The 15898-nt window shown below is 39.6% G+C and overlaps 1 protein-coding gene and 1 long non-coding RNA gene across 5 annotated transcripts in view; one reads left to right on the top strand and one right to left on the bottom strand.

Annotated features, from left to right (window-relative positions):
- Positions 1-5547: 5547 nt before the first annotated feature.
- Positions 5548-15898, top strand: part of LOC135239764 (ras-related protein Rab-3C) — a 44961-nt gene continuing 34610 nt past the window's right edge. Inside the window, exons 1-2 of one of the 3 annotated variants that reach the window (XM_064308706.1) lie at positions 5548-5724; positions 8897-9124. In XM_064308706.1, coding sequence (XP_064164776.1) covers positions 8897-9124 — 228 coding nt within the window. In that variant the 5' untranslated portion in view covers positions 5548-5724. Of the gene's footprint in view, positions 5808-6325; positions 6483-8896; positions 9125-15898 lie in introns of those variants that run through there. The other 2 variants (XM_064308704.1, XM_064308703.1) reach the window with 2 other exon arrangements.
- The window catches only part of LOC135239765 (uncharacterized), a 37432-nt gene continuing 35787 nt past the window's right edge, over positions 14254-15898 (bottom strand). Inside the window, exons 2-3 of one of the 2 annotated variants that reach the window (XR_010325477.1) lie at positions 15297-15396; positions 14254-15167 (exon numbers count right to left, since the gene is read on the bottom strand). This is a non-coding gene — a long non-coding RNA (uncharacterized LOC135239765). The remainder of the gene's footprint in view (positions 15168-15296; positions 15397-15898) is intronic. The other variant, XR_010325476.1, reaches the window with a different exon arrangement.

Genomic DNA, 15898 nt, shown 5'->3' with positions numbered 1-15898 from the left:
ACATAATTCATCATAAATGTCTTGAAATTAATTTTATTTCATATATTTCACTGTGGTTGTCTAATAAAAATGATTTCCCATACTTCATGAATGAAGAAATTACATATAACAACTACATATTTTGCATTTTTGTCACTTTTTGGATATAAAACTATTGGCTTATGTATTTTGTTCATTATTTACTGAAACAAATAATTAATAATAAATGTCTTGAAATCATTTGTAATTTATTTATTTCACTGTGGTTGTCAAATAAAAATTAATTTGCATCGTTTAGAGTGAAGAAATTACACAATTACATTTTTTGGATTCTGTTACGTTTCTAACAAAGCTATATGCTTATGTATTTTCCTCATTCTTCAATAGAACACATAGCTCAGGAGGTAAATGCGATTGTCTGGCAGTCGGAGGGTTGCCAGTTCGATCCCCCGCCCTGGGCGTGTCATAGTGTCCATGAGCAAGACACCTAATCCCTAATTGCTCCCAACAAGCTGATTGGTACCTTGCATGGCAGTCTTTCACCGTTAATGTGTGTGTGAATGGGTAAATGAGAGGCATCAACTGCAAAGCGCTTTGAAGCGCTATATATATGCAGTCCATTTACCATATTTCATAATAAATGTCTTGAAATCATTTGTCATTCATTTATTTCACTGTGGTTGTCTAATAAAAAAGATTTCCCATACTTCAGAATGAAGAAATTACACAAATAGCCTACATTTTCTGCATTTTTGTCACTTGTTGGACATAAGGCTATAGGCTTATATATTTTGTTCATTATTTACTGAAACACATAATTAATCATAAATGTCTAGAAATTATTTGTCATTCATTTATTTCACTGTGGTTGTCTAAGAAAAATGATTTCTCATTCTTCAGAATGAAGAAATTACACTATTACATATTCAAAAAAAATTTTGGATACTTTTTTTGGTATAAGATAGGCTTATGTATTTTGATATTGTTCACCTGAAACACATTTTTCATCATAAATGTCTAAAATTACATTTTAATTCATTTATTTCATTGTAGAGCAGTTACCTTGAGCAGAGCAGCGGTAAGAGCAGTTACTTTGAGCAGAGCAGTGGTAAGCGCAGTTACTTTGAGCAGAGCAGGGTAAGAGCAGTTACTTTGAGCAGAGCAGCGGTAAGAGCAGTTACTTTGAGCAGAGCAGCGGTAAGAGCAGTTACTTTGAGCAGATCAGGGTAAGAGCAGTTACTTTGAGCAGAGCAGCTGTAAGAGCAGTTACTATGAGCAGAGCAGGGTAAGAGCAGTTACTTTGAGCAGAGCAGGGTAAGAGCAGAGCATGGGGCGACTTCTTATGGGAAATCAAGAGCGCACCCTTTGGATTTTATGCATTGGTCTTTTATCGCAAGCAAAGCAAGCAACATGGGGTCACGACAGGTCGGTCGCTCGTCAATAGGCACAAGGTCTATACAATATTTGAGTGCGACCATGGTGGTGCTTACAAGAGCTTGAAATTGTCTCCTTGGGTATATTTTTAAAAAATTAAGAATCCCTGGTTCATAAAATGCAGATAGATCCTTGCTAAGCACATGGTACATGACATATGAGAATGTGGCCATGACAGACTCTTCTAAAATTTAAGTGTAAAAATATTTAATATTCTGGCTTCCAAAACACATAAACAACATAAAAGATATATCTGTGGGAAGTGGCTACTTTTGATGAAGTTGTGTCTTCCCAAACTTAGGATGCACATTTTGTTGAAATACGCTGGCTTCAAATGAGACTTGAAAGGGGACCGTCACAAGCAGCTGGTATTTCGGAAAGACTTATTTTGCATTGTGCCTAAAGACGCCCAGTATTATGTTCCGTGCCCACCAGAGGGCGCAGCAGCCCCGTCTCCGTGTATTTTCTATAACAGTTCAGTGTTTGGAGGACTTGGGAAATTTTGATATTTAAACGTGTAAAATACAGATTAAAACTCAATAAAGCTAGCCTACTGTATGCATTGTATTCGCTGTCTGATATATTTTAATTTGACCATTTATTGCCTGTATGCAGGCACAGTAGCACAGTACAGCTATTAGCATTTATGCTATTTATTTGCAGCACCCTATACACACAAAAAAAAAAAACAATGATTAAATAGTATTAAATTAAAAAGATCATTAAACAGTATTAAATAGAGAATGACATACAATAGCCTAGGTAAAATGAAAATAAACTGCCTCTACTATTTAAATAATACAACAATGCGAATACCCACCTGGAGCCTTTTCCCACCAAGGTAAAGTTGGATTCATATTGGAAATCCAACAGACATTCACATTCGGCATTTTGTGCTTTAGTTAGGGACCGAGATAAAAGTACAATCACAATCAGGAACCTGTGTGCTTCCTGAATTTTGGTTTGAGGTGTTTTTGTCAGATATTGACAAAGTTATTGATCTTAGCAGAATTAAATGTATTTTTAATTTATTTTATTGAATTTTAATAATGTATTTCTTGAATTTCAATAAATTTGCAATCAATTACTTGAAAACCAGTCTGTGGAAGAAAGCCAGGCATTCATAGAATAATCTGCAATTGGTTTTTTGTCAAATATTTGCCAATATTTGACAAAAACACTTCAAACCAATTGCAGATTATTCTATTAATGCCTGGCCATTTTCTACAATCTTTGGTTTTCACAAGTAATTGATTGCAAATTTATTAAAAATTCAAGATGTCAATTAAAAATACATTTCATTCTGCTTAGGTCAATAAATTTGCCAAAATTTGACAATAACACCTCAAACCAATTGCAGATTATTCTATTAATGCCTGGCCTTCTTCCACAATCTTTGGTTTTCACAAGTAATAGATTGCCAATTTATTAAAATTCAAGAAACAAATTATTAAAATTCAAAAATTCAATTAAAATACATTTAATTCTGCTTAGATCAATAACTTTGACAATATTTGACAAAAACACCTCAAACCAATTGCAGATTATTCTATTAATGCCTGGCCTTCTTCCACAATCTTTGGTCTTCACAAGTAATAGATTGCCAATTTATTAAAATTCAAGAAACACACAGGTTCCTGATTATGATTGTATTTTTACCTCAGTCCCTAACTGAGGCACAAAATGGCGAATGTGAATGTCCAATATGAAACCAATTTTACCTCAGTCCTTTACCCGCGGAGGCGCCATAGTGTAAGAATTCGGTGAAATCTGAAATGCCAATCAACAAGAAGACATGGCCTTTATCTCGTATCGCATTGCCTTTAAATCCAATCCTATGGACAGTCAGATTACGACGAAGACTCATGATTCGTTTTGTTCAATGTGCAAAGCTAAGACACTGTGGAGAATACTTCTATTGCCTATTAGGTTGTGCAATAACCAAATGTGCGAGACAACAGATGATCAAACAGCTGACCATATAATTTATATTACTTATTCATTTAGCAGACAAGTTTATCCAGGGCACCGATAAAGGTTACGCATTGTCTATAAAGCTGGATGTTTACTCAAGCAAGGCGACAGCTGGAGGCTGTGATTGTACATGTAGAAGAGCCTTTAAAAAAAATGACACCCCAGTCAACTGACTGTGAGTGTCTGTAAATAGGCTCTTACAGCGTTCAACGTCTGGTACCTGGGTTAATTCGTATTCCTGGGGGCCCATATTTTTTACAAAAATAAAAAAGGTGACAGGGAGGGGGATGGGCTAGCAAGGGCTTCGCATTTTCCATCTAAGCTTTATAAAAACGAGTATAAATACACAGTATTTTATGTGCCTCTAAACACGGTTTTAGCCATCTTAGTGTTATGTAAGCTCACTCCTTGTGGATGCAGACCTGGCTACTGTCTGGGGAACACTATTTTAACCCCCTTCTCAATGACCAAATGGCCACACATAGCTCCAGAGCTGTATTTGGCTGCATACGCACCAGCCGAATACCTGTGCACTAGGCAATAGACAAACAAATGGATAATATAACTGAACTCCGTACTGCAGTACTGGGTCTCCAGGGGCTGGCGTTGATCCCCAGGGAAGCAGAATATTCCACGCATACGTTGGGCACTTGAGCCTGCCACTGAACCACCGTAGGGTTACGTAACCATGGGCACGCTTGCACTGCCTGCGTATGGGAGAGCGGGATGCATTATTGTACGGCGGCATTGAATTATTTTTCTTATTTGGGCCAATGCAAATGTTTTATGGTTTCCAAATCAGACATAATTATGCAATGTTTCTGCATCTAAACTGGAAGTCAGATAGAACACAGGGGTCGGCAACTGTCAAAATGTTTCTTCAACGATGGGACTAACCTAATCATTATTACATCACTAGAATTTAGCAGATGTTCTTATCCAGAGCGATTTATAGTTTAACTTAAAGAACATACAGTCCATTTGTACAGGTGGATATTTACTGAAGCAATTCAGTAGGTCACTTGCTCAAGGGTACAAAAGAAGAGAATCAAATGTACAACCTACACCGCAAGGCCAAAAGTATGTGAACGCCTGACATCCAACATTTCATCCAAAATTATGGGCATTAATATAGAGTAGTTCCACCGTTTGCTGCTATAACAACCTCCACTCTTCTGGGAAGGCTTTATGCTAGATGTTGGAGCGTTGCTGCATGGATTTGCTTCCATTCAGCCAGAAGAGCATTGGTGATGTCGGGCACTGACTGGGCGATTAGCAGTGGTGGCTTTCCAATTGATCCCAAAGGTGTTGAATGGGGTTAATGGGGTCAGGGCTCTGTGCAGGCCAGTCAAGTTCTTCTACACTGTTCTCAACAAAACCAATTCTATATGGACCTCACTGTGTGCCCAGGGGCATTGTCATGCTAAAACAGGAAAGGGCATTCCCCAAACTGTTGGGGAAGCACAGAATCATCTAGAATGTGATTGTATGCTGTAGCATGAAGATTTGCCTTCGCTGGAACTAAGGGGCCTAGCCCAAACCATAAAAACAGTCCCAGACCAAGAGGTGTTTAGATACTTTTGGTCATATAGTGTATAAACCCAGTTCTCAACCCAGTACATGGAAATGGCAATACCAATACACTTCATTATTTAGTTTTTTCTTGCAATTATTATAAAGTAGTCATACTGCTTAAGTGTAGAAAATTGGACCTTTTCTGCAAACACACAGAAAAAAATCTCCAGTGATAATTCAACTCTAGAAGTTTATAAGAGTCCAATGGGGATCTCATGTAGGATTACTGTGTGAGAGTTTATTTAATACTGAACATCTTACTGTGCATATTGAATACTGTATGAAAATTTGATTTTGTAACAGATGTGATGGCCTGATGATACGTGGATAATAGTAATAAGAAATATTTAGTTTTGCGTAAGTGTAACATTAGGTGTACATTAAATATTTAAACTTTATATTATCTTAATAAAACAACATGTTTATCCCCCAAAGGCATAATCTGATTCACGTTTAATATCACACACATCATTATTCGTCTCTTTTCATGGAAACCCGTCGCATTACAATTAAACCAGCAGACGATTTTTTTTTCCAAGTCTCAAGACAAGATTTTTTACAGCCTATATTTTTCGGACACATCAGTCACCAGCGTTCCGGTCGCATGCACCAACATGTCACTCGCTCGAATTTTTCACGGTTGTTGGTTTTCTGTGCGCTCGGCTGTCAAGCCTTGCTTCGGCAGGATGTTAGGTTAGTGACGTTCTGGACGAACAGATAGATGTGACCACGGGAAGAGTTGATTTCATTTCTAGACCGTGGGTGAGCCTGACCGACCCGTTCAGAAAAGACGACTTGCATCTTTTTTTTCCTCCACAGCTGAATAAATGGACTTGTATGGGAAGGTAGGCTAGCTATATGGTTCGTAGCCTACTACAATAACGATATTACCTAAATCATGGAATCACGAGAAACTAATACAGCCACTCATTTAAAAGATGTAATTTTAAACTAGCGAATTCATTTTGACAATTTATTTTTGTAGCAGATCTAAATTGTCCTTTTAAACTGTGTTTGCTCGATTATTTATGTCCGTTATATAATTTAAATAAAAAAACGCAACATATTAGTCAATTTTTGCAACGTGTGGCGACATTCTAAATGTTATCTTAAGTCGTTAAAAATACTCAAATGAAATAAAAACAGAAAAAGATGTTTTCAGGCATTTTGTTTCTCAAGCTGCTATAATAAACGATACCCATTGAGGTAAATGCATTGCATGACGGTACTGTAGTCTTATTCATTCTTGGTATTGTTAATCACTTGTCACTAGCTTGTGTGATAAGACTACAAGCCCCGGCGTGCCATTTAAGATGTGCGCGTGCCTGTCGACTAGCGTTCTCGTACGCCAGGGCGCGTTCTCGGTCGGCTTGTAAGAGGAGGACAGCTCCAGTGCTGATTTTCAGAGGGTTAAAGAGGCGCAGGAAGACCATCTCTCAAGTATTAATAGCATTTCTGAATCACACATTAATCGCATCAGTGAAGCAAAAGGCAGCATGCGACAAGACGCACCTATGCAGGTTGGTATATTTCTATAGGCTAGTAATTTACAGGCGGATATGCATTATTTCTATTATCGAAAGGAGCGTTACAAATTTTCATTTTTGAGAACATTGCCTTGGGTAAGCTTTCTTCCGAAAACCGAACGGGATTTTATTTAGATAGGATATTGGTCACTAACATGGGAGCGGAGGGAGATATTAACCAGGATGAAGAAAATATAAAGAATATAAAACAGTGAATTATATATAAGGTATTAAACCCGGCGTACCGTCGAAGTAGGGGGCGTCATTTGTGAGGAACGCTTTAAACCCGGCTTTATCCCCGTTTTATCTCTTTATGCTGTCGATGTATTTTAAAACGGTGTCGTTTTGTGAAATAACATTTTTACACTGGCTAATCGACGTTGAACGTACATCTCCAACCACATTGGTTGAGTTGAACAGTTGAATTTGCTACCATAAAATTAATTTAATAATAATTTGCACAAATATCGCACATACTATATAAATAAATCAATAACAACGCGACGTGGTGTACATTTTTTAGTGTCTTATTTTCTCTTTGATCACAGCTTTTACTGAACGTTCTTAATGTAGTTTTAACGGTTATGACGCCATTATATTATTCGTTTTAATATTCGTTGTAATGAGTAATAAAAATTACATTCTATGTCTATGTGTACACAGGAGCAACGGTTCCGGGTGGTTCTATACTAGAAAAAGTAAATAATTTGGAATTTACGTGTTGTAAAGCACAGGGGAGTCAGAGGCTCTAGATAGAAAATAATTTACATTCTTACCTTGGATGGCATTGTTTGCGCAATTAAGGTCGTAGTTTTTTTTTCTTCTTCACGAATTTGGCTGGGGGCTTGAATGAGAAGCAGGGCAGTGCTCAGGCGGAGGTCCAGATGGTAGCGGAACACGCAAACACAGAATGCACAATAGATTGGCATTCAAGCTTTGTTCTGAAACATGACGGGAAATGTCTCACTCTTGGGGGCATTGCGTGTCTTCGGCATTGCGCACTGCTGTGGCTGAATGTCCCAGCGGATCTTTCAAATGTAGGTGACCCTTGGGTTGAATGGGCGACCGGAATCTCGTGCTTGGACACGCATAGGTGAGGTGATGCCGATTAGCGTCTGGGTGCTAGGCTCTGCACTGGGGGGGGATATAGATTCAAGGCCCATGGCCGAAGGGGATGGAAGATGTTCAGAATCAAGGCGTCTGCTGCCATTGAGCCAAATGATCTCTGAATGACAGCTAGTTAGACTTGTTAGTTCATCCAAATGATTCACTCCTGGCTGCTCCGTTTTCCTGCTCAGAAGGAACTTTGGGGTTCTTCTATGGCACCCACATCTCTCACCCTTAGGGGGCTGACATTTTTGGGGTTCCTATTTTTGGAGAGGGACCTACATGTCATCTGTGGGCCAGTGAGATTAGACCTGTGATGTCAGCTTTGAGAGAGAAAATAAAAACATTAATCAGCAACTCAAAAGTACATTAATTGCAAACTTGTGAACAGGAAATCAGTTTAAGAGCAGGCTTGGTGATTAATGCTAGAACACAGAGTGCTGGATGCACAAACAGAATCTTACAGTAGTTTTGAATGACCCGGAGAGGTGAATGTCTGTTAAAAACCATGTTTATATACATGCTAGGGTTTGACTAAGGGGAATATTCAACATCACTCAAAGTTAGTGTTACTCTAAGGGCACTTTACTAGCCAAGATTGCATGGGGATGGAGCTTTCTGGCCATTTTTATTGAATAAAAGGGTTTTTTCATGTATTTATTTATTTTTTCTCTGCCTGTAATACAATACGATATCATTTTAAAAAGCATCACACAGCAGTGTGTTGTGTACATGCTATTCCAGATCACCATGTTCGGTTGGGTCCTAAAGGAAGACATTTAACGTGCCCAGTTTTGCAAGTCGTGTTTGAAATCTTGCTAAGTTGTTTGTTTGTAATTACGCTCATATATGCTAAATCACGATGAGGCAGGTGATACCTTGTTCTTAGAAAATGCTGACCAAGGGTGGGACGTTCCATTTAGCCGTGTGATTTTGTTCTTATACAACAACAAATAAATGTGAAGTAGAACCAAGTTTATATTTTACCTGCACATACAATTTAACAGTACTATCATGCCATGATGCGCAATCAATGTCAATACTAGGTAAACTCATATTTTTAAAATATGGGACTTTTAAAGTCAGCAACCAATTCAGACCCAAAAAACAAAAGAAAAACCAAGCTAATGAACCAACCACTTAATTAGCCAATCATGTATTGAAAAAAACCTCCATACCCTATATTGTTTTAATACGAAGGAAGGCTGAGATGTTAGGCCCTCATCTGTGAGGTGTAGGGATATGAATGTTCGTTCAGCCGAGTTCTTGACCTCAGGGGATTTTTTTGTCATGTCTCTCAGATGGCTGCCACACAGGACGGTAAATTTGGGCAGAAAGAGGGGTCGGACCAGAACTTCGACTACATGTTCAAACTGCTGATCATCGGTAACAGCAGCGTGGGGAAGACCTCCTTCCTGTTCCGCTACGCGGACGACTCCTTCACCTCGGCCTTCGTGAGCACGGTGGGCATCGACTTCAAGGTCAAGACCGTCTACAAGAACGAGAAGAGGATCAAGCTGCAGATCTGGGTGAGTCCCCGCGTTTCCTCATCAACGTGGCACTTTAAAAACCTGTGTGACCAAAGAGCTGTGCTTTGTCAATATGTGTATTCTCCAGCAGTTCATTTCTGCTTCTAAGATGACTTCTTCCCAAATTTACTCAAAAGGTTTTTTTGTTTGTTTTGTTTTTTAAATTCTCCTATGAGGTATGCGTTGTGTTGAGTTTGATTGTGAATGGCTCCATTTAAAACACAGATGTATCATTTGGCCGTCGGTCACTGACCTCAGATGCTCACATGGCCCTGAATTGATGGAATGTTGTTCATTGGCCACACCAGGTTCATTGGCTAAATATGTTGATAAAAAGTGTTTTTATCCAGCAGATATCTTAGTTGCAACAGTTTTTTGACCACGATGGAGTTCTGTGACTACCGGGACATTGGCTATATCTGGCGTTGGCTTTTGTAAGCCTTTAAAGAATCACTTGAGTACATAGAGGTTAAGTTTTATCAGGCAGTGAAAAATATTGGGATATCACAAGCCAGGAAACTTCATCCCTTTCTGTGGTTTTTACCATTGTAAAAAGCATCCCAGGAGCATGGTAAAGGTCACTGATGCTTACTCTGTCAAGCTTTTTAATGTACTGATCAAAGTCTTTTTTACTTAAGTGCATTGTGACCTCACATCGTTTGAACGTGATACTGCTGCCATTTATTTTCGCTCCTTTTGCCCGACAGCTTCCCTGTCAACATGGCGGTGTAAATAGATCTGGTCACGTGACCTCAAGAGCTCTATTGTACCCATTTTTTTTAGCTAAATTATTATTGACAAGCTGTATCTTTGCATGGGATTTCGTACATTGCTACTGATTGCATATTTTGTACTTCATGCGTATACTACTGTTGTTAACATTTCTTTATGGTACTTGCATGCAGAGCCTACTGCTAGAAGTATCATTTGTACTGCGCATTTCTGGTAGCGAGGGACTATGTTGGATTTTACTCCACACCTGCAAATCGCCTTTTGTGTTGCACCTGCTTGGTGATTTCTCAGGAGAAGATTCCTTTATTTGCCACCTGCCAGATGCATTGGCACACTCAAAAATGGTAGCCAGGCTAAATGTTCCTCTATCTGAGGAAGACTACTGGGCTTGGTACCTCCCTGGAGGCCGTGGGAATTAGGTTAAATAATAATCTCACAGAAGCTTACCTGTCCGTAAAGGAACTGTCTCATATTCATGACATCATGTCCTCTTTCACCTAGTCAGTGGCATCCAAGAGCATTACCAAAGGGCTGTGCTTCCCTGTTGGTTCATTTGGGGGGGCCCCAGTTTGCATCTGCTACTACCACTGGTTCATGAGCAGACATACCTAAAACATATCTATTCAGTGCTAAACCAAAATAATTGCATTGTATATTAATTAATGTGTTTAATCTAAATACACAAGTTGTCCTGACTGAAATATAATCAGTAGTTTTTTTGTCATTATATTTCATAATATTATTGTTATTCAGCTTATTGCTGTCTCACACACACACACACACACGCACACATATGTGTGCATGTACACATATGTGTGGACACATGAAGAAGTATAGTCATCAGGACCAGTGTGCTGAGAGTGGGGAGAAAGCACTCGGGGTATGAATATGAACAGTCCTTCGCTGAGGGCGAATAATGTGAAGATAATCGAGGGAGCTGGCGACGGCCTTCTCGCATTAGTGCGCTGCCTTCGAGGGTAGACATCTCGCACGCTGCACCCGAACGCCTTTGAAAAACAGACATGACGTGCTGAGGGAAAACTAGCGGTTAGCGTCCCCCTGCCTAGGCTCGTGCACTCCCAATTTATTAGCAGTGTCGGCTGATAATTGCTTAGGAGCTCAAATGAATGTCAGGGTCCACGAGCTGACGGCAGCTGTCAGGATGATGCATTGTGGTGACTCGGTGACCCCTCTCCCCCCCTCTTTCCCTGCCCCACTGCCTGACTCCCCAAAGGTGGGGGAAGCCCCTTAGATCAATACTCATCTCAGACTTGAAAGTGTTTTCCTGTGCTTAGATAAGCAGAGTGTTCTTCCAATCAAGCTATTGATCAATCAAAGAGAGAGAGAGAGAGAGGGACAGAGAGAGAAAGAGAGAGAGAGAGATTGTGTGTGTGTATGGGCACGCGTGCGTATTTGTTTGTTTGCAAGAATCTGTAGGTGTAGGTATGTGTGTATGTGTGCTTATGCATATGGAGGTGTAGAGTGTGTGTGTGTGTGTGTGTGTGTATGTGTGTACTCGACTCTCCTCTCTATTGATTGCTCTATTTTCAGTTATTACCATTATTTATTCAGCACTCATTTTCTTTACTTTAGTCGTTTTTATTAACAGTGCTGCCCTGGGGATAGCACATTAACTAATATATCTATCTCAACCATCTATGCATCAAACTTATAATCAATCCACATCTATCCATCTGCCCATCAATCTCTAAATCTATCCATCTGCCCATCAATCTTCACATCTATCCATCCATCCCTCTATCTTTTGAAATGTTTTTATGAAGACGCTAAGTGTGAATGATGAGACAGCCTGCAAAGTTTAATCTAAGTCACCCTCAAACGGTGCTCCTTTAAAAAAATAAAAAAAAGACGTTTTAAGATATTACCATCAAGGGTACAGTTCCCAGACTACCGAGTGCGACGTTCTGTGACTTCCTGTGAGTGCAGGAAGCCTGAGGGGTACGGAAGAGACAATGGGCTCCCGTTATCTCTCCCAGCTGATGGAGATGTATTGATTTGATCTCACTTGTCTCCGGGGGAGTTTATTAATTAGCGGGGAGGTGGGAGGTGGCAAGAAGGCGGCGGCGTACTGAATGTATGAAGCATGTCTGGAAAACGTGCAGGTCTGTCCCCTTCCACCATTTTCTCTGCCTGACAGTCTTCCATGTGAGAGTCTGTCTGCACAATGCTAACCTGCTCGTTATTATTATTATTATTATTATTATTATTATAACAATAATTATTGTATTTATATAGTGCTTTTCAGAACATGCTGCTCAATGCGCTTTCCAAAACAATAAAAAAGGAGAAAAAAATTAACAGAAGTAACACGTAAAGGTAAAATAAGACCAACAAAACATGGACAGGATTGAAGACAATAAGAGAATATTGAAATGCATAAAAAACAGAATGATAATAACTAAACATGAAAGTAAAATTCAACAAAAGGCTAAACTGAAATAATGCGTTTTTTAACGGGGACTTAAAACTGTCTTTGCCTTTCTAATGTTAGCAAGGTCTGAATTCCAGACCTCAGATGCCCTCACAGAGAAAAATTATTCATTGCAAGATAACATATTTGCATAGTACATGAATTAAATAAAGCATAATAAGCAGACCCATTTTAATGACTTCAGCTAGCAACACATATTACTGTCTGAACAGCAATATTTACTAGACCCCCCCCCCCCCCCCCCACCCCCACTGCGTAAGGGGTTATTAATATTTGTTTGATAACGTGGTGGGGATACTGTGCTGTACTGCACGTGGTCTGACAGCAGCGTTATCCCAAGGGTCAATCATATAAAATCTCTCTCTGAATGGCACAATGCAGTAAATATGGTGTATCCAATATGGTGATAAAGAAGATTGGGATGGGAGCGTCAATGTAGTATAATGGGTAAGGAGCTGGGTCTTGTAACCTAAAGGTCACTGGTTTGATTCCTCACTAGGACACTGCCGTTGTACCCTTGAGAAAGGTACTCAGGTAACTTGCATTGCTTCAGTACATATCCAGCTGTAAAATTGGATACAATTGGACACAATGTAATTTTACACAACTATGTAAAATGTTGTGTAAGTTGCTCTGGATAAGAGCGTCTGCTAAATGCCTGTAGTGCAAGAGCACATAACCGGCCTGTTTTCCATCCAAGACAGGCAGGTGCCCAAAGGCAGTGTTTCTCAACCCTGGTCCTGGGGACCCACTGTGTATACTGGTTTTTGTTCCAACCATAGTAAAAAGGCTCTGTATTGTAATGAGCTGCTAGTTGTTCTTAATTAGACTTTATCACGTCTATTGAAGGGCGGGGATTTACCCTCTTAAAGCCACATTTACGCCGGAAATAGACAAGTGTGCCCTAAAAAAATGTCCCATATTCACATTCTAGGAATTTCAACCGGTCAGCCCAACTTATGCTTTCATTTACGGATTGCAAATATGGCAAATAATTCTGACTGAAAGAGGTCCCATTTTTAATTGATTCAGTTACAAAATGACCGGTCAAATCAGTTGGGTCCCATTTGCTGAGAGTGTGGAAACCGGAAACCATCTGTATAAAATGAAATGAGTTTACTGCCAGCAAACAGCAACAAGCAAAACCTGCATTGTGTTAAAATACGTTTAACCACACAATTGTGGTAGAGCTTAAAACACATATTCAATCACTTTAATTGACCAGGAGATTAGCTTTGTCAGAAACCAACATACACAGTGGGTTCCTGGGACCAGGGCTGAGAAAAACTGCCCCAGGAAGCCAGTGGTCTATGACCATACCTGTAGGAGATTTAGGAGATTTTTCAGGTATGGAGATGCAAACCCACTTAGCACTTCATAAGTGAGAGTTCTGGAGTCATTATTATTTTTAATGGGAAGCTGGAAAAGATTAACTATTGAGAGAGATGTGGGCAGAATTTTGGGGCTTTTAAAAAAAAATGAAAATCTTTGCATCAGCATTTTGAACAAATTAAGATGGATAACAGATAGCTTCTGCTGTCAGGCAGTGAGGCACTGCAGAAGACCAATCCTGCAGAAACTCAAAGGCATGTCATTTCTTCTGCATGTTTCACTGAGAAGTATTACAGTTTCTCAGAGTTTCTAGTAAGAAAACTGAGTTTAATTTTTGGCTGGACCGCAACAGCGGGGCCAGCCCTACAAACGAGAATGTCTGTGACTGAGTGAGTGATGAAGTTACACCATTGGTCGGCCGGAGAGGTCCAGCCATATACTAGGTTGTGATGGTCTTGTTTTGTGTGAGATGGAGAATTCAAATAAACACCATCTCAATCTGGTATGAATTCTGACCACTGTTCTCAGAGTTCAGAGTCTTCAAGGCATACCACACAGGATTTTTAGCCTTGCTGTGGTGCGCTGTTTACAATCAACTCACCAGTCACCACTATTTTTGCATTTTATATCTGTTTTTAATATTGTTTTTATTTTTATAAAACACTTAGAAGAAGAAATACAGACTGAGGAGCACAAATTCGACAGATGCCAGACAGACAGATTGACAGTGGATATGGCATATGACTGAGCATGGTTATTTTATAATTTCAAGGTTAAAGGCATACTATGCAAAATTTTATCTCTTCTTTTTCGAGCAGTTAGTAACAGAAAGACAAATTCAGGCAGATTCAGGTCAGTAACAGTTGCATTATTAGTATCTGTACTGGTGGAATCTCTGTTGGTTTCTCTGATATATTCAGAAGTTGCGCATCATCTGTACAGTGATGACAATCAACACTATTTTATCAAATAATGTTACCTAAAATCTCAGAGGCCCAAGTACATGGCCTGGTGGGACTCACTGCAAACAGATCTTTATGCCTGGTATGATCTCAACCACAAGACTTACCATTTTATTTGAATTTTGGTGATGCAGTTAAATGGAGCACACAGACCATAAGAAAGTAATTTTTCCATCTCAGTTTAATCTCTCAGAATATGGCCATAGAATCAGCCCCTCCTTCTCTTAATTTTTCTCTGTATTACATTTTCTCATGTACCATTGAATCTTCAGCGTTGAGTATTCTGGAAGAAAACAACAGCCACGTCACACTTCATCACAGCCCACAGCTGGTGACTGGAGCAGACACCATGATCCTTAGACATAAAATTACATAACAACACGTAATGAGGACCATTCAGTCCATCTGTGCTCTCCATTTGCTAACGAGCTACATGGGATCTAACAGTTCGCCATTCACATGCTGTACAGTACAACTCAGGGAGTATCCAACGCCGCACCAGTTCGCCTACAGTTTCCGCCTCCAGTGCAGGACCTGGCAAGCTGTTCCACACATCGACGACTCTCTGCGTAAAGAAACACGTCCTGTATTATTGGTCCGTAGTTACCAGAACTTTGGCTTTCGCCTTTCCCATTATGCAAAAAAGGCTAATAGGCTAATATAAATAATTGTTTTGCCGGAAATCCACATCCACCCACACATACACAGCATGACTTCCTATGGGCCGGTGCAGTACACCAGGACAGCCTGTTATGATTTATTTCCTGCGGGTGGCACAAGTAAATCTGCCAAGGCTGTGGACACAAAGAGATTTCAGCAACAAAAGAGGAATAAGGAAAAGCGCAAACAGCAATTTATAACGCTGAAGTATTGATGCCACTAAAGCCAAACCTGAATTAAATGGGGCGGGGATTTTTTTTTATATCACAGCCATCAATTTCACAGAATAGACAGAATACATAAGGAAGAAAAAAAGAGTTAACTGCAGACAGAATATTTCTTTTTTTTGCTCTTGTTGATTTCATAAAGAGCCAAGCCTCTTGATCAGAGCTGATCCAAGCTTTCATAAATGGAATTCAGATAAAGTATTTTAATATTAGCCTAAAATACCAACTGTAGATTCACAAGTGCTACATTTGTTAGAATGAATCAGAGAGAAAAGAAACTAAGTTGAAACCCTTTGTAGACAGAATGGATGATAGAAGCCAAACTATCCACACACACACACACACACACACACACTTATATCACGACTTAAACTGTGCGTTTCATAATAGATCCTGTTGCGCACCAACT

The sequence above is a fragment of the Anguilla rostrata genome, chromosome 14, assembly GCF_018555375.3.
Source record: "Anguilla rostrata isolate EN2019 chromosome 14, ASM1855537v3, whole genome shotgun sequence".
Taxonomy (NCBI): domain Eukaryota; kingdom Metazoa; phylum Chordata; class Actinopteri; order Anguilliformes; family Anguillidae; genus Anguilla; species Anguilla rostrata.
Note: the sequence above shows the minus strand (reverse complement) of the source record. Positions and strands in the feature narration are given on the sequence as shown.